Source organism: Rhinolophus ferrumequinum, chromosome 8, assembly GCF_004115265.2.
Source record: "Rhinolophus ferrumequinum isolate MPI-CBG mRhiFer1 chromosome 8, mRhiFer1_v1.p, whole genome shotgun sequence".
Lineage (NCBI taxonomy): Eukaryota > Metazoa > Chordata > Mammalia > Chiroptera > Rhinolophidae > Rhinolophus > Rhinolophus ferrumequinum.
In genome coordinates this window covers 6,771,217-6,791,995 of record NC_046291.1, presented here as the reverse complement: position 1 = coordinate 6,791,995, position 20,779 = coordinate 6,771,217, and the positions used below count along the sequence as shown (strand labels likewise).

The 20,779-nt window shown below is 39.5% G+C and overlaps 1 protein-coding gene across 1 annotated transcript in view; it reads right to left on the bottom strand.

Annotated features, from left to right (window-relative positions):
* Positions 1-478: 478 nt before the first annotated feature.
* Positions 479-20,779, bottom strand: part of PDE6D (phosphodiesterase 6D) — a 37,329-nt gene continuing 17,028 nt past the window's right edge. Inside the window, exons 2-5 of the mRNA XM_033112885.1 lie at positions 4,476-4,564; positions 3,751-3,876; positions 2,953-3,058; positions 479-1,087 (exon numbers count right to left, since the gene is read on the bottom strand). Coding sequence (XP_032968776.1) covers positions 1,006-1,087; positions 2,953-3,058; positions 3,751-3,876; positions 4,476-4,564 — 403 coding nt within the window. The 3' untranslated portion in view covers positions 479-1,005. The remainder of the gene's footprint in view (positions 1,088-2,952; positions 3,059-3,750; positions 3,877-4,475; positions 4,565-20,779) is intronic.

The following is a 20,779-nucleotide window of genomic DNA, read 5'->3' as shown; positions in this document are numbered from 1 at the left end:
CCTCTGATGGCAGTTTTTAAAGCCTCCTAGCATCCCACCCCATCCCGGATGCTTACCAAGGGATCTGCAGTTAACTTCAGGGAGATCTTTTCTTCATTTTCTAACTTCTGTTCTCTCACTTAGGAATATGAGTCCCTACTCTACCAACTTAGAACTTCTACCCTTTCTGGAAACCTCTTGAAGAAATGCGCATTATAAAGGAATGGAAAAAGCTAACAACAACAAACTAACAAAGGGAGCATGTATGTTGTGGACGGGAACACTAAATATCAGGTCTAAAAGACAAAGTTAAGGTCATAGGTCCTGTTCAAGTACGTTTTAGGTTCTTGGGAAGCAGGAACTGAAGCACTCGGGCACCGCGAGATCTATCTGTCACTCTCTGGAGTAAAATACTGTTGTGATTCTACAGTCTGATAAACATCTTTTTTCCCATCACGGAGCCAGGTTCATGTTCCAGAAAAAGGAGAGATGAAAGCAGTGCCATGCTAAAGACTGTAGGAATATTTTAATTCATATGTTTCAATTCATTACGTAATAATAATATCACAGTCTATTTTACAAGTTAAACGTGTGAGAATGTATGAAATAGAAACAGTAGGAAAAGACTAAACATGGGTCAAGAACATGAATTTTTCCAAAACCAGGGGCCAAAGGAAGATGTGTCCCCTGCAGGAAGAGGCAGGGAGGGTGACAGGAACAGCATCAGCCCGTGGTATGTGTTTGTCCCTGTGTTTACCCTGGGAAGGAGTCGAGGCACGCCCTCTGCCCTGGTCTGAGGTGGGGAGTTAAGTCTGGTCAGTGGAAGATGGCAGCTTGAGGGAAAAAAGCCATCTGGTTACCTACACAGAGAGCTGGTCCCCTGGTGGCCTCAGGTGGGTTTTGTCATAGAGGGAATTAGGGGTGGAAGTGTCAAAAATCAAATGTGTGGAGGAAATAAGTAAACAGTTTTCTCCTCCGCCCCCCCAAAAAAAACCCCCAAATTCTTGAAATGCACATACATTCTTCTCAAACGTAGAAAAGTCTCACTCTGGATGTGCTTACAAGAAGATCGTCGTCAAAAAACTTTGTCTCTATGATAACATTCCCACTATAAGTAAGAAGAGAGGGCAAGAGAGTGATGTATTAGGCAAGAGATTTCATTTTCACAAAGTAGCTTCAATCTGGGTCTGTTGGACCCATGGACATGCACCCACCTAGAACCTTGGCTTGGGGACATAAAATTTGTGTCCATATGGGGTTAGAAGTCTAACATGACGTTTAACTTATGACTAGGTTTGTCTTCTTCAAGTTCGGAAATCAGGAGAGAGAACATGTCTCAATCCTTGGTCCACTTAAGGCCCTTAGTACAGTGCTCTGCATAGAAGGGTGCTTGAAAATATGACTGACTTCCTGAAGCACATGAAATCTGCAGGCTGCAAGGGTGGCACTTCTCCTTATGATTCGGCTGTGGGTTGGCCTGTCCTGCATCTAATTTCCTCACTTTGGGTAATAGCACTCTGCTCTTCTTTTGGGGAACCACGTATCTCTAGTCCACCGGTCAATCAAATGGCCCTTCCCTCACCTGACAAAGGGGTGGGCACTGGATGTAATTTGGGCTAATCAGACACTCTTTCCTGAGCAGGATACTTCCTATGGTTGGCTGCTCCTTGAAGAAACCATCCACAGATTCCTGCCATCTGCCTTTCTGGAGCGGCCCCGTGCTCAGCCCTACCCTTTCAACTCTGTCATGTTGGCCCAGGGTCAGTTTCTACCGCTTGAAACCAAAGAACCTCAAATGATACACCTGCGTTGGGTAGAGTAGAATTTCATTTTCCTTGGTGGATATCTCAGTGTTTCCAAACCAAACCACTTTTGAACTGAGTTAAGGGCAGCAGAGGTACTGTTTTGGGGTTCTAAAAAATAAGACATGACTTCAATAACCTAAATATATTAACACAGACTTACTGGTTTTAGCACCTAAAGGAAATCAGGCTGGCCAAGGAGAAGTCAAATTAAGGTTAATAAAATCTAAAAAATGCCCTTCTACAGACTACACTGTACTTCCCCAGGATCATTAATAGCCAACAGATACATTTTTGCTGGCAATTACTTATAAAAAAGGTAAATAAGGAACTCAAGATCTGATTGGTTCATAGAATATAAAAATACCTATTATTCTAATTAAAAACCTATTAAAGACAAAGCAAATAATCTCTATTTACAATTTCAATGTGGCTTTCATAAAGGACCTGTTTAATGAGATGATCCAACATGACACAATTAATTATGTGAATAAATTGTTACTAGGCACTATTACTTAAACCTTTGAAAGACTGTCTTTTCCCAAGAGAAAATGGTGGGTGGGCCATTATTGACAAGTGTTTTTGGATAAAGGACAAACGAATTATTCTGTGAGCAGGAAGTACAGCTATTAAAATGGAAAGTTAGTCTCTGAAAAACTGTAACAAAACATTATCCTCTAAAACAGAATTAGGACTTTGCCAGATTTTGTTAAAGGCCATCTAAATAGAGCACCAGAAGTTTGATGGTCAGCAAAGGGAGGAAATTAGCATGGATTGAATATATTTTAATTACGTGCCAGTTTCCTTCCATGTCATCTCACTTGATCCTCACTATACCGGTGTGAGAGAGCATTATTAATTCCATGTTTAGAGAGGAGGAGAGTAAGGCCCAGAGAGGTAAGTACATTGTCTGAGATTAAACAACTTGTTAGGGTTAATCAAGAATTTAGTCTAAGGGTCTAATCTAAAGCTTTTTTATTCTCTCCTTTCTATCACACTGTCTTTTTCATACGACAAAAGTCAGTAACCTGTAACCTTGGATCCCCCCCGGTACTCTTTTACCCTCGTTTTCCACCTAGCTTGCCTGCCTGCTGAACGGGACCACGAGTCCCACCTGCCAGGAATGCCTGCTTCTAGACACACTCCACGGTCCTGTGGCCTGCTCACTCACGTTAGCACGCTGGCTGGCATCATCTGGGACTCGGGCGCTGCCTCTATCAGGGACTGCCAGGTGTTTGTGGAGTTAGGGATCACAAAGCCAAACTCGAAGAACCATTCTGAAGGGAGAAGGAAAAGCGGGTGAGCGGGCGCCACAGATATTATATAGTATCAGGGCTCTTTGTTCCCCTCTTTTAGAGCGAGCCTCTTCTTACCCCAAGAACCACCAATGAAGCCATCGGAAACCCCTCAGGCCAGAGGCATAGAAAGGATGCGGAAGCCCCTTCAGGCTGCCCTCTGAACCACACCAGAGGCCTGCTCCCTATGCTCCGGGGTCTAAGGACTAGGGCCAGTGGGCAAGTCCAGTATAAGCCACGCTTTCTTAGAAGTAGATTGGATGTAATTATAAACAGACATATGGATTAGGCAGCCCACTTGACATCTGAACTCTGGGACACATGTGCACTCTTATGCTTCCTGGTGAAAACTCAGTGCAGAGGGGCCCTGCGTCAAATCTGTGCGGCTGTCTGGAGAGCACTGTACCAGGCCCTCCGGGGCAGCTTCCCTGTGACCGTGCCACAATACCACGTCAGTGACAAAGCAGGCACCAATCCTCGGCCCAGTATCAGAAAGCCTCCGGTTGGGCTCAAAGCCCCTTTTCGTGCCAGCTTTCTTTTTGTTTGCAGGGTGTAGAAATCCTATCACAGACTGAGATGCAAAATGAATGTTATCAAAGCAGTGCTTTAGTTCACTGTGTCTTATGTCCCTGTCACCCTGAGCCTGGATTTCAGGCCTGGAGGCAGCAGAATACCTTCTAGGCATTGCCCTTTGAAGTAAACTTTTTGTTCCAGGCGGAATTTTTCCATTTGCTCTGCTGAAGAGAAGTTCAATTCTCGAGACACTGCCTTGCATTTGAGAATTTTCTTGGGAACACGGGCTGGGAAAGAGAAAGAAATATTGAAGTCATTCTAAATGAAAACCGAACGACTATGATGCTTCAAGTTTCTGGGAGCTGAGTTAGAGAACCCATTATCTATGCTAAATTGCAGAGAATGCCTCGGTAACAGAATTATACTGTTTAATCAAAGGCAGAGGTCCCTAATTGGTCAAATGCATTTGACTGAAAGATATTCAAGGAACACCAGAGGTAGTGCACCTAAGGGCCTTACCGAGCTACTCATCAGGAAAGGGGCTGAATGGGCACCGTCTTTCTACTCTGTTCTGTTGGTTTAAACCCCTTAGTTTTTCTTTTACTTCAGGGAGATAAAAAAGCAAATTTTACTTTGGAAAAAAATAAGTTGAGACCTTAGTTTTTATTTTGGGGTATGTTCTAATGCTAAAATTTCCACACAAAGTGGGTTTTGGGAAGTGGGAGACAGAAGCATAAGAAAGGAAGTAGAAAACTCTATGACACCTGGATGAGCGTGCTGTACCTCCAGGGCCTGCCCTCCTATTGGATCTGCACTGACTGAGCTGCTGGGTGCTTAGCCCTGTCCTCCAGTCTCAGCCCAGGGAAGACAAAGGGTGGGCAAGTACCTTCATGCTCCACGCCAGGGACTGACAGATCTTCTGTTCCTTGCCAGAGTATCTTCCCTGTCTCAGCATCCCGAAGGTTCATCCAATTTCTGATCAAATACATTAAGGAAAAATAAGGCACTGAAAATGACTCCTACTTTGTACTCGGCCTAACAGCTAAGTGCCATGAAAGCAAATAAGAATGTGTAGGAGAGTCCAAAACCCATCTAAAGGAAGAAGCATAAAACTCAGAGGAGATATATATTTTGTGTATTGTTTTAAATTTTGTGTTGTATTCTTCTTCTTCTTTTTTTATTATTAGTTTCAGGTGTACAAAACAATGTAATAGTTAGACAGCTATACCCCTCACAAAGTGATAACCTCCCTCCCCCAATCTACTACCCTCAGAGGAGATATTTTATCCACAACATAAGAACCCAAAGACTGTACATAGTTAGAAATTGCAAGAAAGAGGTAGAAAATGAACAGTGCAAAATTTCAAATTTTCCAACAGAATCTGACCAGCCAAGATAAGACCTAAAGCAACAGATATAAGTAAGTATCCCAGGAAACAACTCGGGCAGATCACTGTAAAGATCACAGTCCCTACGTTTTACTCACAAGTCCAGGGCTCTCAAGTAACTTTTCGGAGGCCTGCTCTTAAATACGACGATATAGCAAAGGATCACCAGAAACTCAAGAAAGCATTTTTATGAAAGACAGACCAAAACAAAGGAAAAAAGCAACTTAGAGGAAAAAAGAGATTACAAAAGAAGATACAAAATTTTAAAAAGGAGCATTAAAAACAAACAAAAACAATCAGAGACAACATAAGCCTTACAGTCACTAAAAATGATACACAGTTGAATTTTGCATATTTTAGGTGATTTTCTCTGGCTCAAGATTACAACTTTTGAGGTCAGTAAATTGATAGATAATCTCAGTCAGAATATATCTTCTAACTTAAGTATAAATATTTTCTAGCAACTGTATTGTTCATCATACAATAAATGAGTAATAATACCAATATAAAAAGAGAACACTCAGAGAACAAAAAAGAACTCTAGAAAATTATACATTTTGATAGCAGAACCAAACAACTCAATGCAAGGATTGGAAGACAAAGTTGAAGAACTCTTTCAGGAAGAAAAAAAAAAAGGCAGTAAGGATAGAAAACAGGAGAGTAAAGACACAAAAACTGCAAATCAGTCCAAAAAAATCCAACATCTAACTAATAGGAGTTCGAGAAGGAATAGAAAAAAACCAAAGAGAGGAAATCATCAAAGAAGTAATTTAAGAAAATGTCCCAGATGAAAACAGTCCAGCAAGTGCCCAAGTCACATTATTGTGAACTTGCAGAACATCAAGGTTAAAGAGAAGCATCCAAAGGGAAAACAAATTGTCACACAATGGGTCAAAATCAGAATGGGGAAAAACAGTCAGAATGAAACAGACTTTTCAATAGGACTCTGTAGGATTAAAAAAAAAAAAAGGGAGCAGTGCCTTTAAAATCCTCAGGGACATGATTCCCAAAACTAAAAAACAAAACACTTTACTTTCTCAAGAAACTAATAATAATATGCTCCTTCAAAACGACAGAGAACAACAAGGAAGAAGACAACACTGGATCCAGAAAGCAAGGGATCTAAAACAAGAGACAGGTGAAGGTGTCCTTGGAGTCACGGTGAAAGAGACCCCAGAATAATAACTCTTTATAGAGGCCTGGAAGGTGACTAGGGGTCCAGACAGGAGCAGGTCAGAATGCTCAGGGAGAGATTTTCTTTTAAAATGAAATTCATAGAATAGCCAATGTGTTTATATGGAAAGAAGATTGATACAGTTAGGGGAGATGGGGATGGTTTAAATTAGTGAAGGTAAAGAAAATCTAAGCAAATGAATAAAAATCCAAGACAATTATTAACATCAGGGGAAAAAAGGTGGTACTGAAAGAAAGCAGCAGTCACAGTATATTACATGGCTTCATTGCAAATGGTGTTGACATAGTCATAATAATAAAAACACAGACTATGGAGCCAACACAATTAACCTGGGAGGATAGAGGAAGAAGAGTGTGTATGTGTGGTCAGGTGTCAAGTGTCATTTTCCATAGTGTGAAGTCAATAAAAAATACCTAAAAAACCTTAAGACAGCCACAAGGTGCTATTTAGAAATACCAAGATACATACCAAATAAATCAGCAGGAAAGACTTGAAAATGGTTTTCTCTGGGGAGTAGAAAATAGGAGTGGGAGGACATGGAATGCTGCTCTTCGTGAGAAACTGGGTAGAACTATGACTCTAACGATGTACCATCCAACTTTGATAAAAATAAAGATTAAATTTAAAAAAAGATAGTCCTGAGGTTGTTGTTTTTTTTTTTTTTTTAAAAACAAACAACAATGGACAAATCATTAAAGGAAGAGAGAATATTATCCACACGTGGAGGCTAACTATGAGAAAGAGGGGTAGGATTTGTAGAGAGACTGAGCTTCAGATAAACACAGTTGATACAGTTTAGGTGTCTTTTTTTTTTTTGCTGTCTAGCAACCAAACCTCATTCCAGCAGCACCTTGCAGCCTCCCTTCCCCAGTGGGAGGCAGTGACTGTTTTGCACGATAGCAACTAGAAGAGTTGCTTCATATTTCTAAATTACTATTTTTTTGGTAACACCTAAATTCAAAAGCAAGTCGAAAGTGTACATACTTGCTTAGGTCATGTCTTAGAATTCTAATTACTACAAATATGCTTACCCATTCGGGGTCTCCACATGTTAAGAGAAAGCTGCCCTAACTTGCTCTAGCAAGTCCACTCTGAGCTCCTATCTAAACAGTACGGCCTTACACATTTTAGCGCAAGGTTTTCAGAAGGTACAGTACTCATTTGACTTCCTCAGTTCATGAGTTTCATTCTCTCTCTACACTCTATTTTGTACCAATACAAACCACTCTGAACACCAGACTTGCTTAAGTTAAACAACAAAACTAAAATTACTTCTCAAGTTCCAGGCTCACATTCAAGTGGGCGCATTCTAGCCAAACTACTGCAAAAAAAGCCTTGGAAAAGGGGCTCCCCTCACAACGCAACAGCTGGCTAAGACCTAGCACCCTCCAGAAAAAGCATTGCTGCCACTGGCCCAGGTCAGCAAAGAAAAGTCTGGGACCGGCACTTACTCTTCAGTCTATTAGGAGATAAAAAGAAAAACGTCTTAAATTAGAGTGTTCTCTGATAGTGGACAGTGAATTTCAGATTCTTCCATTTTATAGCAAGGGAGAGAAGCTACTAAAAATACCTAGTTTATCTCCCTAACATTAGCTCCTCTCCACTTTATAAATAATCAGGTGAAGGACCTACTTATCTTTTGGGGAAAATTATTTAAAAAAATACCTTTGGTCAGTTCAACAGTTAGGCGTTTCCTGCCTGGACCCTAATCTGAAAAACTGCCTATGTCTATATCACTTGCTTCAGTTTATTATCCTAACAGGACCTGTAAGATTTTTATCCTCAATAAACAATACGAAATTAGAGAACTAAAAACAGAGCTCTATCCAACAACAAAGGGATAGAGGCTACTTAGAGCCCCTCCAAATTCTGTAATTTTAGGGGTGAAAAAGAAGGCTCATAGTTCATGGTAGACATGTAGCCATTTGGGAATAACTTTATAAATCATAAAAATACAAATCCACGCTAGTCTATTAGTAAAACAAAATAAAAATTATTGATGTAGGTGTCAAAATAATGAGAAAAGCTGGTCCTTAAAAGAGGATGCATTCTTGGCTAAAAATGTTGGAAATGAAAGGCAAATTTTGATGGCTGGTCATCATCTGGCTGAAAACAATTTTTGTCTTAACAGCTTTTTGCCAAGCAGATTTTTCAGAGAAAAAGAGCCTGAGTTTTAAGACTCAAAGGTCAAGTCACTTCCAATCTTGAGAGAGGAGAGGATTAGGTGGACAAGCTTTAAGGAGGGGAGCTGGAGGACTATTTATAAACACCACCTGCTGGGTCAGCCAGGTCTTTTCTCATTTAAAAGCTCCCTGGTGATTTATGTGCCCGGACAATCACCAAGGAAGCCTCCGCCCTGAGGAGAGCTGTTCCTGGTAGGTAGCCTCTTATGTATAACCAGGCAGGCAAAAGAAATACTCTCACACGTAAAAGTGAGAGCATCTTAAAAATAAGCTTCAGAGAAAAATCAACAGTGTGTCAAGTGTCAAACCTTAGGAAAGGTAAAAAAGGAAGTAAATGAAGGTAAACATTATGGAGGTATGAGGGACACTTGGCTCACCTCGGACAGTTACATAAGTCCTCCGATGTTTTAAAGAATAAATGTGAAGGGGTATTTTTTAGGTTCAGTCCAGGGCAGGAGCTGGGGACAGACCCGAGGCAGAGAAGGCGGTCACTGAGGTGGTGGCGGTGGAGTGGGAAGGGAAGGCCTGGGGATTGGAAGAAACTCAGTTAGATGAGTGGGGTTCTAGGTAAATTTCCTCCAGGGAGGTGAATGCAGGAATTGGGATAAAGGATTTAAAATATTTTGTAACAACCAGCTAGAAGCATTTTGGAATGAGTACACTGGCTCTTGGAGACTTAATTAGTTTTAAATAGAAATGGTCCACATCAATTTTTATATATTAAACAGAACAGATCCACTGTACATGCAAGTACTTCACTGGCCAGTTGAGGGAGATTAGGGGAGAGGAAGAGAGCAGAGAGAGGGAACAAGGAAGGCAAAGAGGGGAAAGAGGCAAGAAACACAGAACACACATCAACAGGGAGAGAAAGAAAGAAAGACACTCAGAAAAAGACAGACAGAACCAAGAGACAGTGCCAGGACAGAAGAAAAAGAAAGAGCTCAGGAAGTTTGGAGATGAGAGTCGTTTTTCCTACTATAATACTGAGTTATAAGAGTTGTCTTGGTTAGTGGCTTTCACACAATGGTTTTGAATTGATGGAGGAAGACCATGTGCTCTTAACTGTTAAGTCTCTTTGAAAATGTTAATTGGCTGATTCATAGTTTCCTATAATTTATCATCCAAACTGTGGTACTTTTGAGAATTAAAGAGGGTCTAACTGGAGAGCACACTTGAATGAGTTGGTTCATGTAAAGTGTTTAGAACAGTGCCTGGGTATTGAGTAAGCAGTATGTTAGCTATTATTATGATTATTGTTAATTCATAATCATCTATCTAGCCTCCTGATGGTTTTCCTTGCTTCTATTCTTGCCTCTAATCCATTCTCCTCACAGAAGGAAGTGGTTTCTTAAAACTGTAAATTAGATGTCAATCCCCGCTTTCCTTTGCACTTAAAAAACAACTGAGATCTTCCCACAGTTCACGAGGCACCCTAGCCAGCGTGCTCTAGCCACAACGGACTCCTTTCTTTCTCCAACACACCAGCGTCTCTTCTGCCTGCGAAGCCCACCTGAGCCCTCTTGCCCTTGACTCCTCACACGCTCAGGTCCTGGCTTCAGTGGCACCTCCTCAGAGAGACTCTTGGGACCACTCAGTCTACAGCCGTCCCAGAACCTAGATCTGCATGACTCCTAAGAAAATCAGTAGAAAACAATGATTTTTTCATACTGTTGATACTTGCTGTTAAGCTGGTTCTCTTAAGGTATTTTTTTCTTTTATATTGTTGATACGATAGCCTCCCAACTAATCTCTCTCCTTCAATGTCTAGTCCATTGTTTCCCAAAGTATGCTTTGAGATCTTGTTTAAAATGCTGTTTCCAAGTCATCTCAGATCTATTTAATCAGAATCTCTCCAGGGTCTGGGAATGCTCATTTTAGAAAGCAATTCTTATGTGCAATAAACTTGAGGTACCGCTTGTCTAGTCTTTATAATCTAACACATTGTGACTAGGTTTGCATTCCTAAAATACAGGCTGGAGCATATCATCACTTCAGAAACCCTCAAAAGATGTTCACTGTTCGGAGAATATTTCTTAAATTCTTAGCTCATCGCTTAAAGTTCTATACACTGTGGCACAGATAACTCTCTAGTCTCCTTTCCTGCTTCAGACGCCTTCCTATGCCCCATTCTCACCTGGGCACAGTGAATACACCATACCCTCATGCACCTCTGTGTGCTCTGGTCAGCTCGGATGCTTGTTTTGAAGTCTCTCACTAGAGGAGCCAGCAAAATCAAGAGTTGAGTTGCCTTTTGGGGACCCAATTAAGTGTTATGATCACCACAAGGCCACACCAGACAAGCTGATAAAAGGAGATGGGAAGAAACCCTTCTTTGGCGTAGAGGACCTCTATGGAGGCAACCATGACAGAGGAAAATGGTAAGACACGGTAATTGTCATTAGCAGAGGATGGCTACAATTGCCACAGATGTACCAACTGTAGAGCAAAGCCATCCATATCACCCCAAGAAAATCTTTCTAAAAAACACCAAGTGTGACTAGTCCATTTCCATCACTGAGAGAAGGAAATGCCCTCTGTCTTTTTTATATAATGCCGTAAAGGCTGTGAAGACAAACTTGTTCCAAAAACTGGCAGTTTCTCATTGTGTGATGAGACTAAGAGAAAAGCAATAATGCAGAGCTGTTAAGAACCCTAAAAAGTTACACAGCTGAGAAGTAGCAGCTCAGGATTTGGAATGATGGTCAGACTCTGAGGCTCAGGCTTCTCCCTCGATCTCCCACTGCCTCCCTCCCGATGGGTGAGGAATAAAGCAACAATAAAACAACCACCTTATTCTTTGTGCTCTGCCATCATCCTTCTTATCCTTTCCTCCAAAGATTAAAGTTCACCCTTGTTTCTATTACAACTTTTTAAATTACCGTATTTTTTCTTAATGAAATGAAAAATAACTTATTTGTAAAAAGACCCAGAAAAACTAAGTCTTAATCACCAAAATGCTCAAACCAATGCAATTCTGATTTCAGTCATAGGCTCATGAAAATGATTTTAATCCTTTCAACCATTAGCAGTTCAGGTCTCCCTTAGTTTGCTCATTCTGGTATATCCTGAGTTTTATGGTCTTTGGATGATGTAGAGTTGAAGGTGAATTATTAGGTGATGGAACAGAAATATGTTTTTAACAATGGATTAAAAGACGCATTTAGTATTCAGGGAAGAGGATGAGTCAAGAAATGTTGAGGAAGGAGAAATAAAGATGCTATGTGTAAAGTAAGCCATGATTGGCCGGCCCGGTGGCTCAGGCGGTTGGAGCTCGGTGCTCCTAATGTCAAAGGCTGCTCGGTTCGATTCCCACATGGGTCAGTGGGCTCTCAACCACAAGGTTGCCAGTTCGACTCCCGCAAGGGATGGTGGGCTGTGCCCCCTGCAACTAGAAACAGGCAACTGGACCTGGAGCTGAGCTGCGCCCTCCACAACTAAGACTGAAAGGACAACAACTTGTCCTGGAAAAAGTCCTGGAAGTACACACTGTTCCTCAATAAAGTCCTGTTCCCCTTCCCCAATTAAAAAAAAAAAATCTTAAAAAAAAAAAGCTATTAAAAAAAAAAAAGTAAGCCATGATTCATGCTTACTAGAAAGACAAACACTAGAAGCATTTACTTTAAAGTCAGAAGTGGCACAGAGATACCTTCCAGCACCACTATTATTTAACACGTTATTCTGAAGATACTAGGCAATATAATTATAAGAGAAAGAATCAAGAAATATAAAAATTGGAAAAGAGAAAGTAAATTATTGTTATTTGCAAGTGATATGATTAGATATTTGGAAAATCCAAAAGAATCAAATAAAAAGCTAGTGTAAATAATAAAAGGATAAGTAAGGCTGCTTGGCTTAAAATTAATATACAAAAAGTAATAAATGTCTTGTATATTAACGAAAATCAGAAAACGCAGTGGAATGAAAAATCTCATTTGCAAAAGCAACAAAAAAGTTAAGTACTTAGGAATAAACACATCATATAAAGTGTAGGACCTATAAGAAAAACTAAATGTTACTGAGGGACACAAAATAAATCTTAAATAAATGGAAAGGTACACCCCAATTTTGAATAGAAAATATTAATGTCATAAAAATATAATACTCCATATATTAATGCAATGTACAGTTGTAAAAAAATGTAAATTTAATGCAATCCAAATAACTATAGGATTTTCTGAAAAACCAGAAGGAAGGATTCTAAAGTTCATATGGAAAGTATGAGAATAACCAGGAAAATTATGAAGAGTAACAAAAAATAAGTAACAAATATATCCTCCCAGATGTTAAAACTTACAAAGGTATAGTAATTAAAATAGTGTGTAACGCTGGATATGAGACAGATCATCAGAAGAGAATAGAAAGTTCACCTAGAAAACAAAATTATATGGAATTTTATATGGTAATAGGGACCTTTTAAATCGGTGGCAAAAAAGATGAACTACTGAATAGTGTTGGAGCCAAAGGGTGGCCATCTAGAGAAATTAAATTAAATCTCTACTTCACTCCTTCCATTAAAATGTATTTCAGATAGATCAAGATTTGCGCGCGCGAGAGAGAGAGAGAGAGAGAGAGAGAGAGAGAGAGAGAGAGAGAGAGAGAGAGAGAGAGAGAGAGAGAGAAAGGTGGGAGGGAAGAGAAAACTACTAAGGGAAAATGTGGGATGTGGGACTCTTTTGTATAACCCAGAAGTGGGAAAGGTCTAATATGACAAAAACATCCAGAAGCCTTCAATAGGAAGTCTCTTCCTTCTCTGCCCAACCCTGCAAACGTCCGATCTTACTCCAGTGCTACAATGTCATTGTCCTATTCCTCCCATTTAAGGCCTGTAAAGGCTCCCTCTTTCTTTTAATATGTAATTTATTCCTTCATCTGAGTTTTAAAAAAAGATAGTCCACCTTAGAAACTGAAAAATTTTTTTTGGTCAGGGGAGACTTAGTTTTCAGTGTATAACCTTTTATACTATTTGAAAATGTTTAAATCTGTGTATGACTTAAAAATAAAAGCATAAATAACTTTTATAAAAATTACTTCTTAATTATTAAGCAAAGGACAGGCCTAATTTTTCATAGCCTTGCTCACTTGAATTTCTTTCTTTCACTGGAAGCTTTTCTCTTTAGTGATGCGGGCTTGGGTTCCTCATTATTCTAATATACAGTAAATTCCAGCAGGGTCTGTTGAATTGGATCTGATTAATTTTCGCAGCAGCTTCTGCCAAGTCAACTCTGGTGTCACAGGTTTCACTTCACTAAAGGCAGCGGTGTGTAGCTTCTTTAAACAAAGGGGCAGAATGACCAGGCCACAAATTTGTACCTCCTGGCTAAGACAGACACTATAATCCTACATCTCTGAACTCATCAACATTTAAAAATCAGCTTCCACTTGCCAAACAGCCCCTCCCCAATGCCTATTTCTTCTCTTCTTCCTCTGTGTAATTTTCTAGTATGGCTCCCCATAACTCTTCCTTTTATTCGGAACTCTCACAGTGCTTTTAGCAGGCATTTTGTGTACTAGTTACTGTCTCCCTAATTTGATTATGGGTTTCTTGAGGGCTGAGGTGTTTCCTCTCATTAAGTTGATAGCAAAAGCAGGGAAATCTTTGGCTGTGAGTTCCTTGGCATTTGGTCACATCAATCAGTAACGTTTCCATTGTACCAAAAATACTTAGGAAAAATTTTATTTTTCTCTTGGGTAATATGGCTTGGAAAGATGAACAATGGAGAAATTGCTTAGAAATTATTAGGTTTGGGGTACCCTACATAAGGGTAGTCAATATTAATTTTTTATAAGGTACATTTTCTTAGGAGGGATCTTTAGAATTGTTTGAATTAAGGCAAAAAAAGGGACTAATTTTAAAATCAGTATTTTATTTTTATTCTACCTTGTGAAGTACAATTAATTTCTCTTTTTCATGGCACTTATTAACAGATAGCTTAGAGTTATCATATACTTCTTATTTGTCGACTTTACTATATTTTTAGTCTATTTAAAAAATAATCAGGGGCAGCCGGTTGGCTCGGTTAGAGCACAGAGCTCATGGCACCAACATAGCTGGTTGAATTCCCACAGAGGCCAGTGAGCTGTGCCCTCCACAACTAGAGTGAAAACAACAACGTGACTTGGAGCTGATGGGTCCTGGAAAAACACACTGTTCCCCAACATTCCCCAATAAAAATTTTTAAAAAAATTCAGATTCTAGAAATAATCCTTTCCTGCCATGTTAAGAACAACTTAGAATTAGAAACTGGGAAATGGAGTTTCTAAAAAATGCTACGAAGTCAAAACAGGGAGGAACAGTCCTAAAGCTTTGCCAGAGAAGCAAAGATCATTAGCTCCATTATGCAACTTGACCAAGTGCAAGGGAATCAATTTTAAATGGAATATTATTATTATTATTAATAAATAGCAGTCAGTCTCCTTTATATTTTCATAGTATTTTTAAGATTTTCCAGCTTTTAAAATAAATGAGTATAGCCGCTTGCTGGTCATTTGAACATACACATTTAACTAGAAAAAGGTACCACTCTAAGATCCTGTGCTATGCCTTAATATGAGAGGCCAGAGAGAACACTTTTTCATGCAGGTGAATTTAATTTTAGCAATTTAAAACAGCCATGTGAAAACAAAGATTTTTTTTTTGTAAATTAAACAATTTAAAAAGATCTGTAGGAATTTACTGTTTTAAAGGTACCAAATGAGTTACCTTATAAAGGAAATACCTTTTCTCTAATATTAACATTTAAAGCCCCAATCTGAGAGCTGTAAGTGAATTTCTGTGATTGTGATGTCTTAAGACACAGTATATCCACAATAAGTCTTCATTGTGATAGGGAAGAATTCCAGTCATGTGGGATGATAACAACTTCTAAAGATTATATCCCACTTAGATACAATCACATTTTAGATACTGAACCCCCTAAAAAGCCAGAACTTAATTTGTCACACCACTGTACTATATCTTTCTTTACCGCACAATACCTTTCTTAAAAAAATTTCTTTTGATGTCTTCATAAAGTTATCTTTGTTCCTTTTTTTTAGCCAAAGACCCTGAAGTGCATCACGGTCACAACAATGGCGTCTTATAATACACTTTCAATACTGCCTCACGCAAGGGTCAAGATCAAACTATCTGTATGGGAAACAGGTTCTAGGGCAGCACTGTTTGACCAAGAGAACCTGAAATTCTGTGTTATGTTGGTATCTGCTGGCAGAGATGGCTGCTGTCAATTTGCTTCTGTCACATTATTTTCCTTTGTCTCAGTGAAAAACCACAGGGGAGGCCTACAGGGTTTGCTTTTGACTTGTAACAACAGCAGAGGCTATGGACTCCCTCCCCTGCCTAACATGACTCCTGGCTCCTCCCCTGGAAACGGGCAAAGTGGAGACACACACACCAAACAGGAGGAGTAATCTGCTCTTCCATGAAACTTTTGGTTGGCTACTTGGGGAACATAAAAATGTCCCTCAGAGGAAGGATCAAAAGGAAATTCTGTAGAGCTGGCTTTGACAAAAGTCCACTAGGTTTCCTGTTATCGTTTGTTCTTGGCTCAACTTCTCACTTCTTTTAACATACATCGCTGAGTCTGAACGTAAATAAGACAGTTGAAAAGCAGCTGGTTCCACAATTGTTTTGCATGGTTAGTCACCAAATGAACTCTCAGGGTAATTCTAGAACATATGTGATCCAGGTGAGACAGCAGTTAATGGTATTGTACCTACCAATGTCCATTTCCTGGTTTTGATAATATACTATAGCTATGCAAGCTGTTCTCATTGAAGGGCGCTGGATGAAGGGTACATGGGAACTCACTGTACCAAGTTTAAAAATCAAAAAAATAGACAAAGGCACCCATAGGTGGTACATCCACACTACTAGTTTCTAAGACAAAATTTAAGACTCCAAGGCTAAGCTTTTCTTTATGGCCTTCAATATATCCCATTGTTGTTTTACTTATGTTTAAACCTTATCAATGAGGTTTTCTCCTTAGTAAATCAGAGTAAATGATATTCTAGTAAGATAACAAACATTTCAACAGGGCAATAAGGCCAGGAGTACATCCAAGTGAAATTAAAGGGCCAGGAGGAGGTTTCCTATGCTCCTTTGACTGGGGGTTTATTTCTCACCCTGAGAATTACAGGTTTCGGGATGGGGAAAAGATGCAGAAGAGTTAGTAGTTGTGGAGAGAGCTGCTGAATTATACACAGCTGCTGGTGCTGTTGAACCTGGGTAACTAGAAAAATAATGGTACTTTATAAACATTCAAGAGAGAAAACTGATTTCATTTCAGAGGAGACGAACGGAGTTGGTAACAGTGGTGCAGGAGGGCGCTCACTGCGAAGCCCTCAGGGACCGCAAGGATGAAATGGAAAAAAAAAAGAGCTACTGTAGAACGAGGGTGGCCGGTGGGAAGTGCACGGAAGTCTACCTCGGGCTGTAATAAGTAGTGTTGTACTAGCACAAAAATTGGCTGATTGATGTACTAAAAACCTAGCTGCGACACTACAATATATGAATACTTTAATAGATGCTAAATTCCAAATCAGTGACGAAAAATGGTTAATTATCTCACATTGCTTGCTCTAATATACTCCAATTGGCCTCAAGAGTTAGAATATAAAGAAAATATAGGTGAATATTTTATGACCTGAAGATGAGGAAGGCCTCTCTAGGTATAAAAGCAAACGAAGAAATCATAAAAAGATTAGAGTATATATAATTCCATAGAAAAAGTTCAGGACCTGAGTGGTTTCAGCAGGAAAGAGAGAGCATTCGAGCTGGGGACCGAGATCAAGAGATTAGTTTATTCAAATTGTTTTAAGTTTTTTCGAGCACAATGTATTTGTGTGTTACTTGAATTAATTAAATTTCATTTAAAAAGTATTTCAGAAAGTAAAAACATAGAACACCTTCTCTATCTCAAAAGTCACCATAAAAAAGTTAAGCCAAATGAAAAACTAGAAAAATATTTGTAACACAACAAGCAGAAACAAGGTCTTTACTATATAAGGAGCACTTACTCAAATATAAGAAAAAAACACCTTAAAAGAACACTAGGCAAAACATGGGGGAAATGCAAATTTTCACCTGTCAAACTGGCCCCCGGAGCCTGGCCCTCAGAGTGGTTGAGGGAGACAGAGCTGCCCTCCCCAGGGTTCCCAGGGGCATCTCCTCCTTGGGGACAGGTCAGGTTTCAGTGAGGGAGGCCGATGGGAGGGAGGCTCAGTGAGGGGCTCCAGGAGGAAGGGGATTTTGTTTAGAACGAAAAAGGGCTTTTGGAGGGGTGGTGCTGGGGAGAACTGGGTGGAGTATGAAGCAAGGGGAGCAGACAACCAGAAAACACTGGTGCTGGGAGGAGCCTGCATTTTGGGAGGTACAGGAAGTTTACAGAAATGAGGGGCATGGAGTCATCTGTAGCCTATTCTCAAGGTTTCCAACTTTGACAAAATTATTTTGGTGCCAAAATTGCCCAAGGGCTTTGTCTCTTTGGGCATTGACCTTCATGACCTCCTCTGACCTTCCGTTCTAGTGAGTCACCAAGCCCTGCTATTTCTTCCATTGAAATGCATTTTCATGTTTTCTTTTTTAATCCAATTTACGCACTACTGCCAGACTATTGTTTCTAAAATATCACTTGGATCCTGTCACCTTTCAACTCAAAACCTTTCAGGGCTTTCTATTGTCACTGGATCAAGAGTAGACACACGCCCTTGTCTGACACTTAACTATGTGGGTCTCCAGTTCACTTCAAAAACCACCTGCTCTGGCCAAGGTAGACCAATCACTGACCTGACCCTACACGTGGCACCGTCCCTGGAAACCTTTCTTGGTGCTTTTCCTGAGGCTGATGTCCCTCCCACCCGAGACCCCTTTCTTCAGTCCTCCTCCCACTAGCATACAATGTGGCTGAAGCACAGGACCAGGGGCCCACAGCCCTGGCTCTGCCATTTCACAGTTGTGCAACCTTGGGCTTGGTTTCAGGCTTAGTTTGCCTCAATTCCAAAACATAATAAATATTTATATGATTTTTGTGACGATTCAATGAGAATTAATGTATACAAAATTATACGGTGCCTGAAACACGGTAAGTACTTGCTAGATTAACATTATTGTCCAAAACACTCTTTTCTTAGTATATAGTCTTTCTTACTAGCCAGTACTAGCTTGTGTGCACTGTATTTTATCTTTTCCATTTAACCTTTTTATGTTTTTGTCTTGTTTCCTCATACTTTATATATTTCATCTCACTGACACAGGGTGTGACAAGCCCTGTATAATGTGCTTTACAAACACAAAACCCCATGAATTAGGTATCGTTATCTCTATTACTTCACTTTCTGGGTAGGAAAACTAAGTTTTGGAGGTATTAAAAACCGTACCTAATATTAAACAACTATTCAATAATGGGCTGAAGATGCAGGTGATTTTTTGCATTGATTTTTAAGATTGAAATTGCTTACGATTTCTACAAACAATCATTGGGCAGTCCTAACGAGCCAGTTCTGTTGTTCGTCCCTTACCTGGAGATTTTCCCCAGGGAGAACTGATCACTGTCACTAGATCTGGCTTCCACATCACTCCCCAAACAGCCAGAGCCTGTGCTTTGCTCCAGGGACTGCCATGACCCTTTCACTTTCAGAAAGAAAGCACACTAGAATTTCCATGTTCTGTTATAAGAGAGGAAGATCATTTGAAGAGTGAGAAATCACACCATTAGGCATGAAGAACAAAAACCAGGTTTCCATCAGCAAAAAGCATCCTTTATCTTCCTTTAGTTTTTTAACAGAAAAAAAAAAAAGGCTCTTAATAGAAAGAGCTAAGCCTTCTGAGTACAAGAGAGGGCAACTTTTCCCAAAGGTAACATATAAAAGAGTGTGTCTTAAGAGTCAGAAAGACAAAACTCTGAAGGGCCTGGAAGGACAGACCCCACTACTATTTATTCTCTACTGTGATCTATTACATGAGAGTACCACTACAAACAACCAAATTTTTTTTTTTTTTTGCAAAATTGAAGGAAAACAAAAATGAACCAATATATTAACTGATATTGCAATTATGTTTACAAATTGATTCCCAGTGGAACCATCACACATGGTATATCCACATAATGGATTATCATATGGAATTAAAAAGGAATTAAGTATTGATATATGCTACAAAATGGATAAACCTTGAAAACACTATCTTAGGTGAAAGAAGCCAGTCACAAAAGACCCAGTCTATGAGTCCATTTATATGAAATATCCAGAATAGGCAAATCTATAGAGACAAAAAATAGATTAATGTTTTCCCAGGGCTGGGGTAGAAGGGTAGGGGAAATGGGGAGTGACTGACAATGGGTGCAGGGTTTCTTTTTGAGGTGATGAGATGTTCTAAAAGATTGTGTGGATGGCTACACAGCATTGTGAATACACTGAAAACTGTTTAATTGTACATTTTAATTTGGTGAATTGTATGGATTATATCTCAACAAAGCTGTTATATGTATATTTAAAAAGAATTATAGCGATATCAAGCCTTTAAAATTAGTGTTGTAAACTATTTCAAAAAGCAAAAATCCAATAAAGAAATCAGAGAGACACTGTGAAAAAGGGGTCTGCAGGAATACGAAGAATCTAGCATAAAGAAGAAATGTATTCCTGGTCTGGACCAATCTGAAAAACAAATAAAAAAACCACACGACAGATCACTGCACTGTACACCTGAAGCTGAACAATAATGAATGCCAACTATAATTTTATATATATATGTATATATATGCATGTATATACTTACAAGAAGCGGAGTACAGCATTAGGAATAGAGACAGTGGAAATGTAATGGCTCTGTGCGATGTCAGAGGGATAGTGGATGGGGGCAGGGGGTTCACACAGTGTGAGGGATATAAATGATAAACGTCTAAGTATTACTTTGTCTTGTGCACCTGAAACTAATAAAAAAAAAACCCAAAAAACAAAACCACACGACATGTCAATTATAGCTCAGTAAAAATGGAAAAAAACACTAGGGAGAGTCCAACAACCTGTTTCACCTTTTTTTGCAGTTTTTTTTATAAATGACAAAAATATGTCTAGTCTGCACATGGACTCCATAGATATATGAAAAGCTTAATAGTAGTTTTTCCTCATGCCCAAATAACCTTCCACCATAATGTTTTCTAAATCATTGCTTCAACAATAATTTAAAAATAGGGAATTAGGCTATTAAGGCCATCAATGAGATCCATCATTCATTTGCACAGCACCTTAAAGTTTGCAAATCACTTTTACACATATTATGTCCGCTGACCCTGTTGAAGCAGGTGTCTCCCCCATTTTAAAGATGAAGAAACGGCCTCAGAGACATTAACTAGCTTTACAGCTAGTGAGAGGTAGAGACCGATTAGAACCCAGGTCTTGCTCTCCTAAGCCACCTTCTAAGTTTATAACA